Raw genomic sequence first — 18,688 nt, 5'->3', positions numbered from 1 at the left:
GCTCTGACTCAGGAGGGCAAGCATTGGCTGCAGGGGCCCTGCTGCCCTACTTCCTGTCCCATCTGACAGGGGAGGGGGAGGCAGAAATGGAGGAGTGGCATCACACACTCGTGTCTGGCCCTATCACCCTGACACAACTGTTGTGGCCCACAGAACACACCATGCTTTGGCTGTATTTTGACTGTTCTGGGGGCCTGAAACAGAGCTGCTATTTGAGATTAAAATTCCTTCATTGGACTTTCACAGCCATAGGCAATGCTCCCTGGGTGACCTGGCAGAAACCAGCAGCCCAGCTAGAGGGTCAGGCCTCCCAGGAAGGTGGGAAGGTTCTGAGTGGCTGTTGTCTTTTCAGTAGAACTGATGGACTTTCCTTCCTCTATCCTCATCTGGTCTTGCACTTCTTATGAGCAAGGCTGGTGTGATCTGATATCCAGTCATTGGTGGATGGAGACTGCCTGCTGGAGGGAGGCGATTCCAAACACTGATGCCTGACTTTCCCTCTTCCCCAACAGCCTCACCTGTGCAAATGAGCAGGTGGAAATCCTGGATGGAGCGCTCACCTGTAATTCTCTTGGGATGATTTGTCGAGGCACCTCTCTTGTCTATCTATCTACTTCCAACATCATGACCATCAAGTACTCCGGAATTGCTAGCCACCTGCCGACATACTTTGTTATGTATTACTATGGTCAGTCACAAGGTAGGTGAGGGCAGGGGCTGCTCTCCCTCCCATCCCAAGCCTGGCCTCATGGCATGAAGGGCCAGGAATGTTTGTGTGACCGTTGAAATGGGGTTGACATGAAGTTCTTTGGATCTCCATTGGGTGAAGAAGAGTCAGAGTGAACCAGCGACCCTCTCCAGAAACATACATAGGTCCCATCATCTTATGGAAAGTCTCATCTCTGTTTCTACACACCCAGATCTTTGGTGCCAAGTAGATCTCATATGAATATGCTTTTTTGAATTTTACCTTCTAACCAGGTGACAGGATATGTATCCCTCAGAATATAGAATATTTTCTCTTGATCTTTTATGAGCCTTTAGCATTTAATGATATATTGATAAATATTGAAAGGTATATTTGGTATATAATATACATGGTATAAAGTACACGTATGCCGTTTACGTAAATATGTGTGTGTGTATATTATAGAAAAGATATGTGTATGAATTATACGTATGTATTATAGAAAGATATGGCATGTGTTTATAGGCTGATGGGCTATGAGTACATGTTCTTTCAACTCTTTGTGAAATACTCAATGGTACAATGCACAAGCTTTTCCCCTACAAGTCTTATAGTTCAGTTAGGCCCAAACCAACAGGTATAAAAGTAAAAAAGCAACATAACAAGCAATGGCTCTAGGCCACCACCCTCAGGCAGTGAATGGCAGGTGCAGACACTGTAGATTCGGGGGTGGGGGGTACTGCCCAGCTGGAGGGATCATGGAAGATTTGGTAGGAAGGTGTGGTCAAGCCAGGCCTTCAGGTAGTAGTGGCCCTGGATGGCCCAGGTAGAATGGTCACAACAGGAGGTGCCATGTGAGCAAATATGGAGAGTCAAAAAAGCATGATGAATTTAGCCACTGAGAAAGGTGCTCCCTCCACAGTCCCTCTGAGTGTTTCCAGACAAGAGAGCACACACTGGGGCCAGGGTGGGGCAGAGCTGACGGAGTGAAGTTTGAAAGCATTTCCGGCACACTGCTGGGTCTGCTCACTCTGTTTTCACCATTGGTGAGGTCTGTCTGGGCCAGAGGAGGTCTTGGCTCATTTCTTGATCCCGGTGGGCCTCTCATCTGTTCCAGGAAACTTGTCAGGCCCCAGTAAGGTCCCCTGTTCTCCCTGGATGTAGTCAGGAGATGAGTAGGACACAGAGGTCTGGGAACCTTCCTGATGGGACCTTACAGGATCTGCCTCCATGCATCAAGAGGAAAGGGCATCTGGTTCCTGCAAACCACACAGGAAGTGAGCATGTCTTCTCTGTCATTTAAGTTGTGCCAGAACCTTGGTCTTGGAGTTTGAAGGATCACCTGAAACTCACTGACATGTCTGGAGAAGAGAAGCAAATCCTAGTGCTGACCTTGCTGGCTTTTCTAACTTAGCAGACCCCGCCCCCACCTGGTTGGCCTTGGCCCCTTGCTGTGGTTAATGGCACGCAGTAGCCTGGGACCAGTGTGCAGCGCAGGTCCTTAGATGTTCCCAGAAAACCCTTGAGATCGAATAATATGATGTTACCAGCTAAATCCTGGCTGCTGGTTAGCACACTATGGTCTTTGATGGGCGAGTCCTATTAAACCCTGGGCAAAAGGAGCCAGGGAAGGAACAGTAACAAGATACCTGATTTCCATATGCTGCTAACATGTCATGTGTGTTTAGGTAGGTCTTTTCACCTATTTCAAGTATGGTTTCCATCTTTATAATTAGGGATAGAAACAGATTACAATCGAATAAATAAAATGGTAACAACCATTTAACATTGATTCAGCTCTTATGATACTCCAGGTACTACATTAATAATTTCAGACAGTTTATCTAATTACATCATGACAAGACCTCTGTGTGGTTGGAATTATATCGCCCCTTTGACAGACGAGGAACATGAGCCTTCGGGAGGGTAAATAACTTGCCCAAAGCCATTCAGCTTTCATGCCACAATCCACGAGGACTGTAACACAGGCCTGTCTGATTCAGAAGCTGTGCTGCCCCACTACGTGACATCATGAGGATAAGCCACAGCCCCATGTCAACCATGGGACTCCATGTATAACATTCAGGACTCTTGGATCCAAGTATCTTACTTGGGTCCCTGTAGTGGTGACACTTCCATAAACTAAGGCAGTTTATTTCTCCTAGCTTGAAAATTACATTCAATGTTTTTACTCCAACATCAAATTGATCATTGGTCTCATTACAGAAATTACAAGAAATGTTCAGGTCGGAATTAGGAAGACCAACTGTCCTGGTTCACCCAGGACTGAGTGGTTTCATGGAGACTTTTAGTGCTAAAACTGGAAAATTCGTGGGTAAACCGGGTCAGGTTGGTCACCCTGGTCAGAGCTGACTTTTTTGACTGGGGCTCCCGAGCGTGAACATTGCACTCACGGAACTGGGGAAGAAGAGAAAGCACTGAATGAACCAGGTGCTGACTGCTGAGTGCCAGACCTTCTTTCTGCCCTTCCCTCTGTGTGACCAGGGTTGTCCCCTGGGACGAGGACAGCGATGCTCTCTCCTCCTCATGCTCAGCACCGTCCCTTGGCACTCAGGCCCCTCTTTACAGGGTGTCCATTTTACGCCACCCATTGACCCATCAGTAATTTCCAGCTTTTGATTTTGTTTGGTGTTTCAGATTTAATCGAATCACCAACAAGGCCAAGAGGTAAACAGGGCAATATTATTGTACCCTTCTCCTCTTCTCACATTGTCTCCTCGAGACAATGTGCTTTTGGGTTGGGGTCCAAATGGCTCTCTGGGTGCTCATGTACCTTGGGACACATTCTTGGAGAAAAAGAAAAGAGTTGCATTTATACCTGACAGTATTCCATAGCACTTCACAATTCCTAAATCTGCATCTCCACCGGGCCCTCTCAAGGCCCTCTCCCCACCCGACTAGAACTCCGCCACAGCCCAGTGAGCCTCTTCGGCCTCCCATCTGCACAGCCTCACAAGGCTGGAGAAGAATCCCCCATACGCAATGAGCACATGTCACAGGAGGATGGAGACTCTTCTAAAGGGCAGGAGTCTGGAGAGCTGAGCGGCATCACCATCATCAGTGTAAGAAATGAGCCTTGAAGGGAGAGAAGGAAGAGGCAGTGACTGCAGCATGAGGGATGAGGGGTAGAGGGGAGATGAGTTTCCTCGAAATGCAGGTAGCATGGTGATTGATTGATACCTAGTGATTTCCGCATGTTGGATATTGGTTTAGTTTACAAAAAGAACCCATTGGATCCTAGAACAGCCCTGAGAAAGGTGCTGTCTTTATCCTCATTACAGATTTGGAGCCTAAGCCATCACTGAGCAGAATGTGGAACTCCTTCCTGCAGGTCTTTATCAGGAGATGGATTCTCATTTCTCTGAAGGGCTGGGCCTCTCTGGGGCAGGAGAACTGCCTATTTGCTATTTCTCAGGCCCGCACTAGGAAGAGATCTTCAGAGAGACAGAAATGAGGTATTTGGGTGGATTTCTGCTCTACAATAGGGTGACGCGGTTGGTGATGAAGAATGTTTTGGTGAAGAAGTGTTAAATATATTCTATTTCTCAGGGGGCTAAAAGAGATTATACTACAAATGGATATGAGGTCTGTGAAATCCTTGAAAAGTATGAAACAAGAAATGCCCCTTTGGAGCTGGGGATTGTTCTCAGATCATCAATTTTTCACTAGGACCTGAGGGGGAATAAACAGATATCAGGCCCCAGGAATGGAAAAGCCCTTTCAGCCCAGGAGCCGCCCTGGATCCCCAAAACTTCCTATTCTCCTGATTATAGAATCTGCGAAATGTGGGGGCTTCCTCACACATCCTTCAGGCAGGTTGGTCAACCCTCTTGGGAACAACACAGTGTGTGTCTGGACCATCTGGGTGAAGCCAACACGGAGAGTCCATCTGTCCTTTCATCACCTCAAGGGGGTGCTCACAATGTATTTTCCTTGCTGACATTGTAGTTTTATGGGATGGAGACCATCTTGGCCTCTACCAGTTCACCCTACTGGTTAACCCCCAGGCGTGTAAAACAAAATTGGACTCTTTCATTTCCTGCTGAAAACTCCATTAGTGGCTTCCTGCCTTTGGGTAAAGTTGATCTCTTCAGCATGGCTTTGGAAGCCTTCTTGATCTGCCCCCTGGATCTCCCCTCCCTTCACATTCTCTCCCCTCTGCCCCTCTCTGTGCTGAGCCATCACACATGGAGTTTTGGACACACCAGATCCTTTAGCAGCTCCATGGCTTTGCTCACCCTGTCACCTCTGCCTCTTTCCACCCCTGCCAGACTCACCTGCCTCCTGCTTAGTGTCCTCCATTAGTACTTCATGGTTCAGCTGGAGAGCTAACACTTCCGTAATGTCTTCCTGACTCCCTCTCAGGTGGACAGATCTCTTTCTCTTTCGTGCTCTGTTAGATGCTTCATGCAGCTTCCCAGGTAAATTTGAAGCATACAGTTGCTCTTGTTTCTTTCCTTGTCTTTACTGGAATGAAAGCTTTAATTTCAAGTTCAAGATAAATTTCTATAATGAATGAATAGATGAATGAATGAATGACTAGAGTGATAAGGCCTCAGACAGCATTTCTGATGAAAGAACAACTTACAGATTTCGATTCCAGAGTAGTCTTCACAGATCTTAACATGTGAGCCACATTTCCATCAGTTCCAGACCAAGTCAAACACAGCCTGCAGGGAGGCTGACCCAGACCATGTAATCTGTGCCTAAGGACCCTGCCCCTCCAGACCTGCTGATGCTTTGGGACCCCAACTAGGGTACACAGATTCTCTTGGGATGAGGAACACCTTAGTGATGGCCGTCTAAACGTAGGGCTTAGTCAATTATCTCAACCTTTGCCCCAATGAATTTGAAAAAAGAGCTGTTGTATAGGATACCGTGTTGGGGAAATAAAGAGAGAGGAGGTTGAGGAGAGGATCAGGGATGAAGGATTCAGGATTTTCTTATGTCACCATTTCTCCTGGGTGAGGAAGATAGATTCTTCTGAAAATTTCCCTAAAACATTCCTTTGTCCTTTTCAAAGATTGATTTTGGATCTCACTCTCCTCGGCACCAAGGAAGGACTCAGGCTGGCCAAGAGCCAACCGGTGTAAAGGGTGCCACGTGTGTCTGGGTGAGATGTCCCCTCCTTGTCTTGTTCTAAACCAGAGAGGCTCCAACTGTCTCCTGTGAGCCTGAGTAGTGCTAGTGTCCATGTGGGTATGGGGCGTGGGGATCTAGTTTGAAGGCAGAGCCTGGAGAGAGAGGTGGGGCGACCTCCCAGGACTGAGAGCACCCATGTTCATTTTATGTCTTACTAGATGGAGGTGGACATCCTTCTCCCATGTGCCCTGAATCAGGGAGGGCAAGCTTGGCTGCTGGGGCCATGCTGCCTCACCTCCTACCCCATCTGACACAGTAGAGGGTGCAGAAACCATGGAGTGGCATTCACGCACTCATGTCGGGAGACTCTCACCCTGTTGTGAGGTCATAGCTGAAAACAACACATGACTGAGGTAGCTGTATTTAACGCTTTGGGCCTGAGATTAAAGTTGCTGTGTGCAAATCTCAGAGCCATAGGCAGGGCTCCCTGGGAGACCTGGGCCCCACATGTAGCCCAGGTGTAGAGGACAACCTCTGGGGAGATCAGATGGTTCTGGGATGACTGTCATTCTTTCAAAAAAGTGATAAACTTTCCTTCTCTAGTCCATGTCTGGTCTTGCACTTCTCAAGAGTGAAGCTGGTGTCCAGTCTTGGGAGTCCCAGACTGCCTGCTAGAGTGAGGGCAGTTCCAAGAGCTGATGCCTGCCTTTCACTCTGCCCCAACAGCCTCACCTGTGAGAGTGAAAAGGTGGAAGTCTTGGATGGACCTGTAGGGTCCAATGCCCTGAGCGAAATTTGTAAAGGCATGTCTTTCTTCCACCAATCCTCTTCCAACATCATGAGTATCTGGTATTCCAGAACTTCCACCCACCCACCAACCTTCTTTGATGCATATTACCATAGTGGTGGAGAAGGTAGGTGGGGGAAGGGTCCCTGCTCATGCCCCCTCCTCTATGCAAACCTTGCTTTGCGGCAGGATGGGGATGTGGCTGTTTGTGTGACTGTTGGAAGAAGGTGGTGCCAACCTCCTGTTGGACCACCCTTGGGTGAGAGAGAGTCAGCCTGACCCAGTGACCTTCTCCAGAAACATACATAGGTCCTATCATTTTGTGGAAGGTCTACCCCAGCATTTCTACATTTCCAGACCTACAGGTGGGTGCACCCAAAAGGAAAACTTTTGATGAATTGTAAATTCCATCCAGAAGATGAGGCAAGTATCCCTCAAAAGACAGAACATTTTCTCTTTATTGATTTATGGTAAGTCTTTGGCATTTTCTAGTGTATGTATAGTATACTTAATGTATAGTATACTTGGTTTATAGTGTACATATTCAATATATATAATATATATATATATATACACGTATATGTTTATATATATTTGTATTTATGTATAGTGCAAAAAAGAGTGTCGTGGCATGTGATTATAGTCTGGTGATTGTCAAGGATATTTTTATTCACCACTTTGTAACACACTCAGTGGTACAATGCAGTCTTTATCCCCAAGAGGGTATAATTCTGCTGGAGCCTGAAACCAAAGATCCATGTCAAATAGCGACATAGAAAGCACGGGCTCCAGGATGCCACCATAAGGCAGTGGGTGGAGTTGCAGGCACTGCTGGAGGGGTGACTCCCCAGATGGAGGGGGCATGTGGGTTTCACAGTGATGGTGAGTGGTGCTCAAGCCAGGCCATCCAGCATCGGGAATTTGGAGAGACCAGAGTAGAATGTTCTGAGCAGGAGGTGCCATATGAGCAAGGTGGGGAGTCAACGAAGTGGGGTGATTTGAAGGACAAAGAGAGAAAGGTTCTTCCTTCATACTCCCTCTGGGCATCTGGCTGAGAGAAGCCTGCACTGGGTCGGGTGAGCAGGACCGCTGGACTGAGCGTTTGATGTATTCAGACACTAGGTGTGACCGCTGAAGGCTCTGTTCCAGGTGCACCCACCCTCAGCCCCCAACCCTTCTCTGGCACAGTGGGGACTCCTCCACCTCCATCTGCACAGCCTCACTAGGCAGAGAGAGAGGCCACCTCTCCACAGAGCATGAGCCAGAGGAGGATCAAGTCCTCTAACACTTGGGTTCTGGAGAGCTGGGGGGCGTCACCTTCTTCAGTAACAGAAACCAGAGCAGTGAGCGAAGAGGACGTGACAGCAGCGTGAGGCGTGGGTTAGAGGGAAGAGAGGTTTCCTCATGATGCTGGCTGCTTATTAATTTAGTTATTCACCTAGTACTTACGGAGGTGCTGGATATGGGCTGAGCACCTTACAAACATGAACACATTTCATCCTATAATACCCTTGAGGAAGGTAGTATTTTTATCCTCATTTACAGCTGGATCCTCTTCCCCAGGTGTTTACAGTGAGATGGCTTCTGTATCTCTGAGGGGTGAGGCCTCTCTTGGGGCCGGAGAACTGCCTATTTGCTATTTCTCGGGCCCAAACATGGAAAATACCTTCAAGGTGGCAGAAATGAGTTGTTCATGCTGACTTTATACTCACCAATCTGTCAAAGGGATTGATGATAAAGAATGTTTTGATGAGGGACATTATGTTTCTTCGGTTGCCAAGTTTTCAAAAGTAAATTGTACTACAAGCGGATATGGGTCCTTAAAAATCTCAGAGAGAAATAAAACAAAAAATGCAGCTTGATTGTGTTATCAGCGCTTGAGTCATCCGTGTTACGTTTTGTTCACCACCCAAGAAGTTAGGAGAATCAACCAGGATGTGGGGCCCGTGAGTGGCACAGCCCTTCCCAGGCCTGGAGCTGCCCTGGACTGCCTCTGTGTCCTTGTCTTCTGTTTGTAGAGCCTGGTGAATATGGGGGCCTCCTCACAAATGCCTCGGGCCAGTTTACCAGCTCTCCAGGGAACAAAAGTGCCTGTGTCTGGACCATACAGGTGAAGCCACCTCAGCAAGTAATTCTGGCATTTCCTTTCCTCAAGTGAGTGTCAGGATGTGTCTTCTTCGCTGATGTTGTTGTAGATTCCAGGAAGGAGTCCATCTCGGCCTCTTCCAGCTCTCCCTCATGAGGGGCAGAAATTCTTTACCTTCTACGCTTTTAAGTTTTCACCTGGGGCTGCTGTACAAAACACAGATTATCAAGGGACAAACAGAAGAATATGAACATGTTTACCTCACACATACGTGGGAGAAACCTCAGGGAAAGGGAATGTGTAACTCAAAGTGGTGGCTAAGAACTCTAGCTTATATCACCTCTTCAGCAAAGGCCAATAAATTTGCAGAGAAAAGACAGGAGATAAGAAAGTGGTTTTAGGTCTCCAGTGAGGCAAATGGTGGGAAGGTAAACATATGGAGGAAACTAATAGAGTACAGTTTGTCTGCAGATTCTTCTGGTGCAGTATCTGGGCTGATAATAGTCCACAATCTCTCCACTAAAGGAGAATTTCCATCCTGCCTTTAGGCAGTAGCGGGGGAGGGCAGAGAGAGCTTTTCCTTCATTTGCTGATTGTTAATTGTCCTCAGTTCAAAATAATTTTTATGTCAGAGAGGCATATTTTGTTGTGACTTGTTCTGGTTTCCTTCACCCTCCACACATCCAGCACAGGCATCTAAAGCACAATGTAACTCATTTTTCACTCCTGACTGAAACCCATTCACTGGCTCCCTGCTTTCTGGGTCAAGTTTCCTCTCCTTAGCATGGGTTTCAAATTCCTTCATTGGTTTGGCTTGTTTTTGATCTGGACCTGGATCTCTCCCTCTCCTAACCACCTCTCTCTTCTGGACCCCCGCTCTGTGTTGAGCCATCACAGCCTGAGCTTTGGACACACCAGACTGTTTGCCAACTCCATGCCTTTGCTCACACTGTCCCCTCTGACTGGAGAGCAGCCCTCCACCCTCCCAGGCGCACCTGCCCTCTGCCTAGGGGCTTCCACGCATATTTTATGATTGAGCTTGAGAACTAAGTCCTCCATAACATCTCCCTGACCTCCCCCCAAGTGGATGGATCTCTTTCCTGTTCGCCGCTCAGTTACCCCATGCAAAGCTGTGCAGAATATGAAGCATACAATATCATTTGCTCATTTATTTGCTTGGTCTACCACAACGGGAGATCTAATGTCAGGGTCCAAGTTATATTCTTGAGTGAGTGAATGAATTAGTGAATGAACTGATAAAGCCACAGAAGGCATTACAATGCATCAACAATTTACAGCACTTCCTCCCAGGGCAGTTGACAGACGTTAACATGGGAATCACATTTACATCAATTCTAGACTAAAGCCAAACATGGACCACAATAGCAGCTAAGGAGGAAGAGGAAATCTGTGTGACTAAGGGACTGTACCCGTCCAGACCTGCTGGGGATGGAGACTCTGCTAGGTTACAAGGGGCTCTGTGGGATCAAGGACACCTTAGAGACAGCTGCCCCACAAACAGATCTTAGACCATCTCCTGAATCTGTACCCCAGGAATTCTGAAAAAGAAAGGCGCTAAAAGCGTCATGTTTGGAAACAAGGAAAGAGGGAGTTTGGGGAGAGGACCAGGGATGCAATCTACAGGCATTAAATGCATTATCATTTTTCAATGGTCAAAGGAGACAGGATTCTGTAAAATTTTCCTATACTGGTATTTTGTCCTTTACAGGCTTTTTGGATCTGAGTATTTTTGACACTACGAAGGGCTCAAGCTGGGCCAAGAGGAAAACTATTTTAAAATGTACCATTTGTATGTGCCCTGGGAGAATGTTCTCCTTGTTCTCTTGTTAAATCCCACAGAGACCCTGGTCTCTCTCCTGTGACTATGAGTCGTGCTCATGGCTAAGTAAGGATGAGAGATGGGGGTCAGGTCTGAGGAGTAGAGGGTGGAGAGAGAAGTGGGGGGACCTCCCAGGACTGAGAGCACCCCATATGCGCAATTTGTCTCTCACTAGTTGGAAATGGACACTACTCTCATTTCTGTTCTGGTCATGCAGGCCAAGGTTGGGAGGCTGGGGCCGTGCTGCCTCATATGACAGTGGAGGGGAAAGCAGAATCCAAGGAATGGAATCCACACACTCAAGTCTGTGACCTCTCAGCCTGACACAACAGTTGTAGCCAAGGGATCACACCACTGTGTGGGCTGTATTGTCACACTTGTGGATTTGGAAACACATGTGGCTCCTGACCTAAATTCCTATGTCAGCATCTTTGAGCCATAGGTAGGGCTTCCTGGTGGCTCTGGAAGCCCGCTGCAACCCAGGTTGAGGGAAGGGCCTCCTGGAGAGCTAGGAGGGTCCTGGGGTGACTGCAGTCTGTTCAGAAGAGCTAATAGACTTTCCTTCCCTTGTTGTCCACACCTGGCCTTGCATTTGTCTCCAGTGAAGCTGGAGTGATAGTTTTCCAGTCTTTGGTGAAGATATGATGCCTGATGGAAGCAGGGCGATTCCAAATGCTAAATCCTGACTTTCCCTCTGGCCCAACAGCCTCCCCTGTGAGACTGAGCAGGTGGAAATCCTGGATGGACCTCCAGGGTCTGACTCCCTTGTGAGAGTTTGCCAAGGCTTCTCTCTAGTCTACCAATCATCTTCCAACATCATGACCATAAAGTATTCCACAAATTCCAGCAAGCCACCCACCTTCTTTGATGCATATTACTATGGTGATGGGAGAAGATCCTTTGCTGTTCTTCTCTCCTGGCTTTGTGACAAGACATGCATGTGACTGTTTACGTGACCATTGAAATAAAGTGGAGTCAACATTCAGTTGGAGCCTTGTTGAGTGAGAGAGAGTCAGTGTGACCCTGTGGCCCTCTCCCAAAACCTACATAGGTGCTCTCACTTTACAGATATGTTCTGTCTCAGCATTTCTACATACCCAGACCCAAAATCTTTCCAAGTTGTAACTTCCATCCAGATGTCAGAACACGTATCCCTCAGAAAAAGAATCTTTTCTCTTTATTGATGTTATTATATGTCATTTAGCATTTTGAAATATATTTATTCATAGTGCATAGTAAACTTACTGTATTATATGTGTGTATAATACACATACACTATATATATGTAAAAATATGTGTATCTGCTTCTGTATGTAATTGTATGTATTTATGTGTGTATATAATTGCAATATATAAGTATATGCGTATATGTTAACAGCACACAGTAAGCATGTTGCAGTTCCAGAACCTTGGATGTTCCCAGAGAACTCTTGAGATAGAATAATAAGATACTGTCAGCTAAGTCCTGGCTTCTGGTCTGCGCATTTATGGTCTTTGATTAAAAAGAGTCTAGTCAATCTCTGGCTAGAAGGAGACAGAGAGGTAACAATAAACTTCTAGTTTCTATTCTGATAGCTGCTTACCACGTGGCTTCAAATAAGTCATTTCACCCATTTTGACTTTGGTTTGCTCATTTATAAATTGGGGGTGGAAATAGTGTAACAATCAGTACATAATAATGGTAACAGCCAGATAACGTTTATTCAGTACTTACCACACTCTGGGAACTCCTTTGACAACTTCGGGGAGGTTAGCAAGTTTCATCTGGAAAAAGCTCTCTGTGGTTGGGTATTTGGTTCCCCATTTTACAGATGAGAAACCTGAGGCTTGGACAGAGTCAATCACTTGTCCAAAGCCACTGATGTCCCCAGGACAGTGACCCAGGGCTGCCTGGTTCCATAGCTGAGCTGTGCCTGCTACGTCACATTGTGAGGATAACCCAGTGCCTGTCACCCGTGGGAGGCCCTGTGATTGCAGTCAGGTGTCTTGGTATCAAGAATTTACTCAGGTCCCTGAAATTGTAAAACTTCCTTATAAAGATGGCTGATCTTTCTTTTTCAAAAATTTATTCAGTCGATTTCCTCCAACATCAGACTGGTCATTGGTCTCCTCACAGAATACACAACAGAAACATGCAGGTCAGAGTTAGAGTGACCAGCTCTCCTGTTTCCCAAGGACTGAGGGTTTGTGACGCAGTGGACTTTCAGTGATAAAGTGAGAGATAAGCAGGCAAACTGGACAAGTTAGTCAGCCAGGTCAGAGCTGACTTTTCTGACTGTGGCTCCACAGTGGGAACGTTGCACTTCAATCTGTTGGAATAAAAAATAGGGGCACGCAGCTGAATGAGCTAGTCTTTGAATGCTGGGTGCCAGACCTTCTTTCTGCCCTTCCCTCTGTGTGACCACGATTGTCCCCAGGGACGAGGACAACAGCTCTCCTCTTTGTGCTCAGCATCATCTTTGGGGCTCAGCTCCTCTTCAAAGGGGAATGCATGTTCATTTCTCTTACTTTTACCCATCAGCACCTTCCAGCTTTCCAATTGCTTTAAGTTTTTGTGTCTTTTCAGGGCTAATTTATTTTACAACAAGGAGAAAAGGTAAATTTGGCTAAAATTACTTTACCTTTCCTTTTCATCACAAGGATAATAAATGTTTTATGGAGGAATCCAAATGACTCACCTGGAATTTTATGCATGAGGGACACACTCTTGACCAAGAGAACTTGGCATTTCTGAACCTGACAGTAGATTTCATGCTTAACAATCCCTAAACCGCTCCCTCCTGACCCCTCAAGGCTCCTCCCTGTTCCTCCTCCCCACCCCACTGCAGTTCCTCCACAGCCCTGGGAGCCTCCTCCCTCCCGTCTGCACAGCCTCACCGGGCAGGGAGAGGAGCCGCCTCTCCACAGAGCCCGGGTCACAGGAGGATGGAGCCTCCTCCAAATGGCAGAGTCTGGAGAGCTGAGGGCTTCAGCATCTTCACTAACAGAAATGAGAGCAGTGAAGGGAAGGGACGGGCTGCAGCGTGAGGGATGCAGGTCAGAGGAAAGAAAGGTTTCCTTGCTGTGTAGGCCACTGTTGATGGATTTATTTATTCCAGGGGAGGAACAAGTTTTCCTCAACCCTGTTAGGGTCCCTGGGAGTCTGAAAGTTAAACTGACAAAAACAGATGAACAGGAGAAAAGCATACAAATTTTGATTTTTTATATGGACATGAGAACCTTCATAAGACAATGAAGATCCGAAGGGACCAGACCTTTTAGACAAAGAAACAATAAATATGTGAAGATTTGACAAGACAAAGGGCTTTGGGCTAGGGGCGGTAACTGGTGAAGAAGCAACTAGGAGGATAGGACTTAAAATTACAAGGTTTGTTTGGATAGATTTGTCGACACCGGGTTCCTCGTCTCTGGTGCTAAGGATGCCATCCCTCCTCCTGGTCCAGAAGGCACCTTTCACAGGGGAGGTTTATGACCTGTTTCAGGAAAGAATGGCAAGTTGGGGGAGGTTAGGGTGAACTTCCTGCATCTGCCTTGTTCTCAAAGTCTTCCAGCTTATTAAGTTATGCAACACTCCAAGGTGCCATATTTTGGGGTAATGTGTCCTAACTCCACCATTTATCAAATGCCTGGGGCTTGCAGGGTAGGGTAAAGTATTTCATAAATGTGAACACTTGGGATCCTAGAACATTCCCTGAGGAAAGTGCTGTTTTTATCCTCATTATACAGTTTTGGAGACTGAGGCTTCACTGAGAGTAACGAGGAAGCACTCTGATAAGTCTCTAAAGTAGACGGTGCTCATTTCTCTGAGAGGATACGCCTCCCTTAAGACAGAAGAGACTATTTGCTGGATTTCTAGCCCACACTAGGGACAGATCTCCAGGGAACACAGATGAGCTGTTCATGCTGGCTTTCTGCTCACCATCTGGGAGTGTGGTTGGTGATAAAGAGTCTTTCAGTGAGGAGGTATTAAATGTCCTCTCTTTCCCGCTGGTCAACAACCAGTTGTACTTTACATCTGAGTGTGGGTCCCTGTAACGGCTCTGAGAAGAGAAAACCAAAGCCACATCCTTTGTGGGGTCATCAGACTCGGGTGGGCTGTGCTGCACTTCCCTGGAACTCTGGGAATTCAGGAGCGTGAGGAACCATTGGGGCCCCAAGAACAGCACAGCCTCTCCCGGGCCCGGAGCTGCCCCGGACTGCCCCGATCCTCTCCTTCTGTTTGTAGGGTCAGGGGAATGTGAGGGGTCTTCACAGACCTTCCTGGCAGGTTCATCAACTCCCTCGGGAACAACACTACCTGTGTCTGGACCACCCTCATGAAGCCAACTCAGAGAGTCTTGCCGGGATTTCCATTCCTCAAGTGAGTGCTCAGGATGTGGGTTTCTTGGCTAATGTTGTAGTTTTCTGGGAAGGAGTCCATCGTGGCCTCGTCCAGTTCACCCTCCACCATCCTGCACAGGCATCTAAACACCGTCCAACTCCATTTCCTCTCTCTCATGAACACCCTTCACTGGCTCCTTGCCTCCTGGAGAGAGTTTACCCACCTTAGCATAGTTTACAAAATCCGTCATGATCTGGCCTTTCCTCCCTTCTAACCACTTCTCCCCTCTGCTCCCTCTCTGTGCTGAGCCATCACACACTGAGTTTTTGGACAGATCAGACTGTCTAGAGGCTCCATGCCTTCTTCACACTGTCCCCTCCCTCTGCCTGGAATGCATCCTTCCAGCCCTTCCAGACTCCTCAGTTACTACAGCATGGTTTGACTGCTAACTCCTCTACATGTCTTCCTGATTCCTTCCCAAGTGAATGGATCTCTCTCTCTCCTTTATCCTCTGTCAGATACTCTTTGCAAAATCTAGGTGGTCCTTAAAGCATAAAATTACCCTTGCTGATGTTTTTGTTTTTGTCTGTTAGATGGGACTCAACTTGGGGGTTAAGAATTATTTTTTAATGAATGACTCAGTGAATGAATGAATAAATGAGGGAATGTAATGATAAGCCACAGATGGCATTTCTAATGCAGCATTAACTTATAGCATTTCTATCCCCGAACATTCTTCACAGATTTTAATATGGGAGACACAATTCCATCAACTGCAGATCAAGCCACACACAGCACACAGAGGTGGCTGAGACAGATGATGTACTCTGTGTCACTAATTGCCTTGTCTCTCCAGACCTGCCAAGTGTTAGGGAAGTCCAGCAGGTTATGTAGGTTATCTCTAGGATGAAGGATACCTTAGACACTGCTTAGAGACAAAAATAGGGTTTAGGTCATCTACTCCAGCTTGCTCCATGCTTCTGGAAAAGGACATGTGCTGACACGATCAGGTTTGGAACAACAAGGAGACAGAGAATTTAAGGAGAGAACCAGGGATGAGAGCAGCACTCTGCATCACATTTCACCAGGGGTCAGAGGGAGAGCCTGTCCTGAATTTCCCCATATTGTCCCTTTGTTCTTATCAAAGATTGCTGCTGGATCTGACTGTTCTTGGCACCAAGGAAGGACTCAGGCTGGGCAAGAGCAAACTAGTATAAAGGCTGCTGTGTGTGCGTCCTGGTGAGATGTCCCCTCCTTGTCTTGTTATACCACGACAGACTCCGGGCTCTCTCCTGTGAGCATGAGATATGCTGGCAGCGAAGTGAGGAAGAGGAGTAGAATTCATGTGCAGAAGGGTAGATGGGCCTTGCACAGGAGGAAAAGAAGAGCAGATCTCAGCAGGTGTATGACAACCCCGTGTTCATGTGAACTCACAGTAGGAGGGCTTGGACACCCCAGCATTTCCCTGAGTCAGGGAAGGCAAAGTTGGGCTGTTGGACCTCACCTGGCAGGGGAGAGGAGGCAGAAACCAGGGAGTACATCCACCCACTCAGGTGTGGGGCTGCTCACTCTGACACTGAGGCTGTGGTCCAACGAAACTCAGTGCTGTGTTGGCTTCATTTTGATGCTTCTGAGGGACTGAAACACAGCTGACCTCTGAGACTACCATTTCGGCTTCAGAATCTCAGAGCCATAGGCAGGATCCCCTGGAAGATCTGGAGGTCACCTGCAGCTCACGTGGAGGGAAGACTCCAGGTGTTGGAAAGGCTGAGGTGACTGTCATCGTTCAGAAGAACCAAATGACTTTCACTCTTTGTCTTCATCTGGCTTTTTCCCTCTCACAAGTGTGGCTGCTCCGTTCTGGTGTCCACTTATTGGTGTTGGGTGTTGGGTGTCCACACCTTGGTGTTGGGCAGCGGTCTGGTGGATGGAGGGCAATTCCAAATGCTGATGCCTGCCTTTCCCTCAGCCCACAGCCTCACCTGTGAGAAAAATCGGGTGGAAATCCTCGATGGACCTTTTGGGTCTAATTCCCTTGGAATCATTTGTCCAGCCTTGTCTCTCTTCTACCAACCCTCTCCCAACCACATAGCCATGTTATACTCCAGAAATGCCACCCACCAGCCCACACTCCTCAATGCGTATTACTATAGTGATTCCCAAGGTACGTGTGGCGGGTGTTCCTTCCGAATCCCTTTTCCTTTCATTTGAATTCTGCCAGAATGTTTGCTTGGAGATTGAAAGATCACCTAAAGCTCATTGACATTTTTGAGAAGAAAAACAAATCCTAGTGAACTTTTCAGATCCTGCTGCCGTGCCTGATCTCCCACGTGTCCTGTCCTCTTGCTTTGGGTCACAGCACACTGTAAGCGTGGACTCAGTGGGTGCAGTTCCAGACCATCAAGTCCCAAAGGACACCCGAGACTGAGTAACACAATATTGTCAGCTAAGTCCTGGCTTCTATTCAGTGTCCTTATAGTCTTTAATTACAAAGGGGCCAGTCAAACTCAAGCAAAATGGAGCTGGAGGTAAATATAACAAGACTTCTAGTCTCAGTTCTGGTACATAGTTGTCGGCTGCCGTTAGGTAAGTACTTTCCTCATTGTTGAATTTTGTTCCTCACTTAGAAAATGAGGATAGAACAACATAACATTAACTATATAATAATGATAACAGTCAGGTAACACTGTTCAGCAATTATGGGACTCAAGGTACTACACTGGGTACTTTAGACAGGTTATCAAATTTCATCTTGAAAAGAACTCTTGGTTGGTATTATGATACAGATTCTACAGATGAGAAACCTGAGGTTTAGAGAAAGTGGATAACTTGTCCAAAGCCATCCAGTAATGCGCTAAGGACTGTGACCCATGCTCACCTGATTCCGAAGCTGTGCTGTACCCACTATATTATATCCCGAGGATAAACCACAGCACCACAGCAACCCTGGGAGGCCATGTGATTGCAATCAGGTCTCTTGGATCCAAGCACCTAACCTGGGTACTTAAAATGGTGAAACAGCTGTAAATTAAGATGCCTTATATGTCCTCACTAGGAAATTTCTTTCAATTGGTTAAAACCAACAACAAATTGATCATGGTCCTCATTACAGAATTTACAGCAAGAAATGATCAGGTCAGAGTATGATGACCAACTCTCTTGGCTTACCACGCGCTGAGGAGTGCCCTGGGACACAAGTCTTTCAGTGCAAAAACCAGTAAATTCCTGGGCAAGTGGGGACAAGCTGGTAACCATAGTGAGAGCTGACCTTTCTCAGTGGCTTCAATGGGAAGACTGTAATTTAGTTAAGTGGAATCAAGAAAAAGAAAAGCAGTTGAATGAGCTAGTTACTGAACATGAGTGCCAGACCTTCTTTCTGCCCTTCCCTGTGTGTGACCAGGATTGTCCCCAGGAATGAGGACAGCGATGCTCTCTCCACTTTCTGCTCTGCACTGTCCCTCAGCACTCAGGCTCCTCTTCACAGTGTGTGCATTTTCCATCTTCATGCCTCCACCCATCAGTAAATTCCAGCTTTTCATTTGTTTTTCTGTTCTGTTGTCTTTTCAGATATAATTGAAGCACCAACAAAGGTAAGAGGTAAATATGTTCACCTTCTCCTTTTTCTCCCATAGAGCCTATGGGTCTTGTGGATGGAGTCCAAATGACTCGCCTGGAATCTTAAGTTTCAGGGACATGTTCTTGGCCAAAAGAATTTGGAATTACTGAACCTGACAGTCTGCTTCAAACTTAACCATCCCTAAGCTCCTCTCTCTCCTGACCTCTCCAACTCCATTCCTCTTCTTCCTCCCCACCCCACTACAACTCCTCCACAGCCCAGGGAGCCTGCTTGGCCCTCCTGTCTT

At 47.0% G+C, this 18,688-nt stretch overlaps 1 protein-coding gene across 1 annotated transcript in view; it reads left to right on the top strand.

Moving 5' to 3' along the window:
* Nucleotides 1-624: 624 nt before the first annotated feature.
* The window catches only part of LOC147916917 (serine protease HTRA1-like), a 51,663-nt gene continuing 33,599 nt past the window's right edge, over nt 625-18,688 (top strand). Inside the window, 2 exon segments of the mRNA XM_087432922.1 lie at nt 625-700; nt 3,611-3,771. Of these exon segments, the coding sequence (XP_087289048.1) occupies nt 625-700; nt 3,611-3,771 (237 nt within the window).

Source organism: Ceratotherium simum, chromosome 6 (assembly GCF_057802395.1).
Source record: "Ceratotherium simum simum isolate JZ-2026a chromosome 6, ASM5780239v1, whole genome shotgun sequence".
NCBI lineage: Eukaryota > Metazoa > Chordata > Mammalia > Perissodactyla > Rhinocerotidae > Ceratotherium > Ceratotherium simum.
Note: the sequence above shows the minus strand (reverse complement) of the source record. Positions and strands in the feature narration are given on the sequence as shown.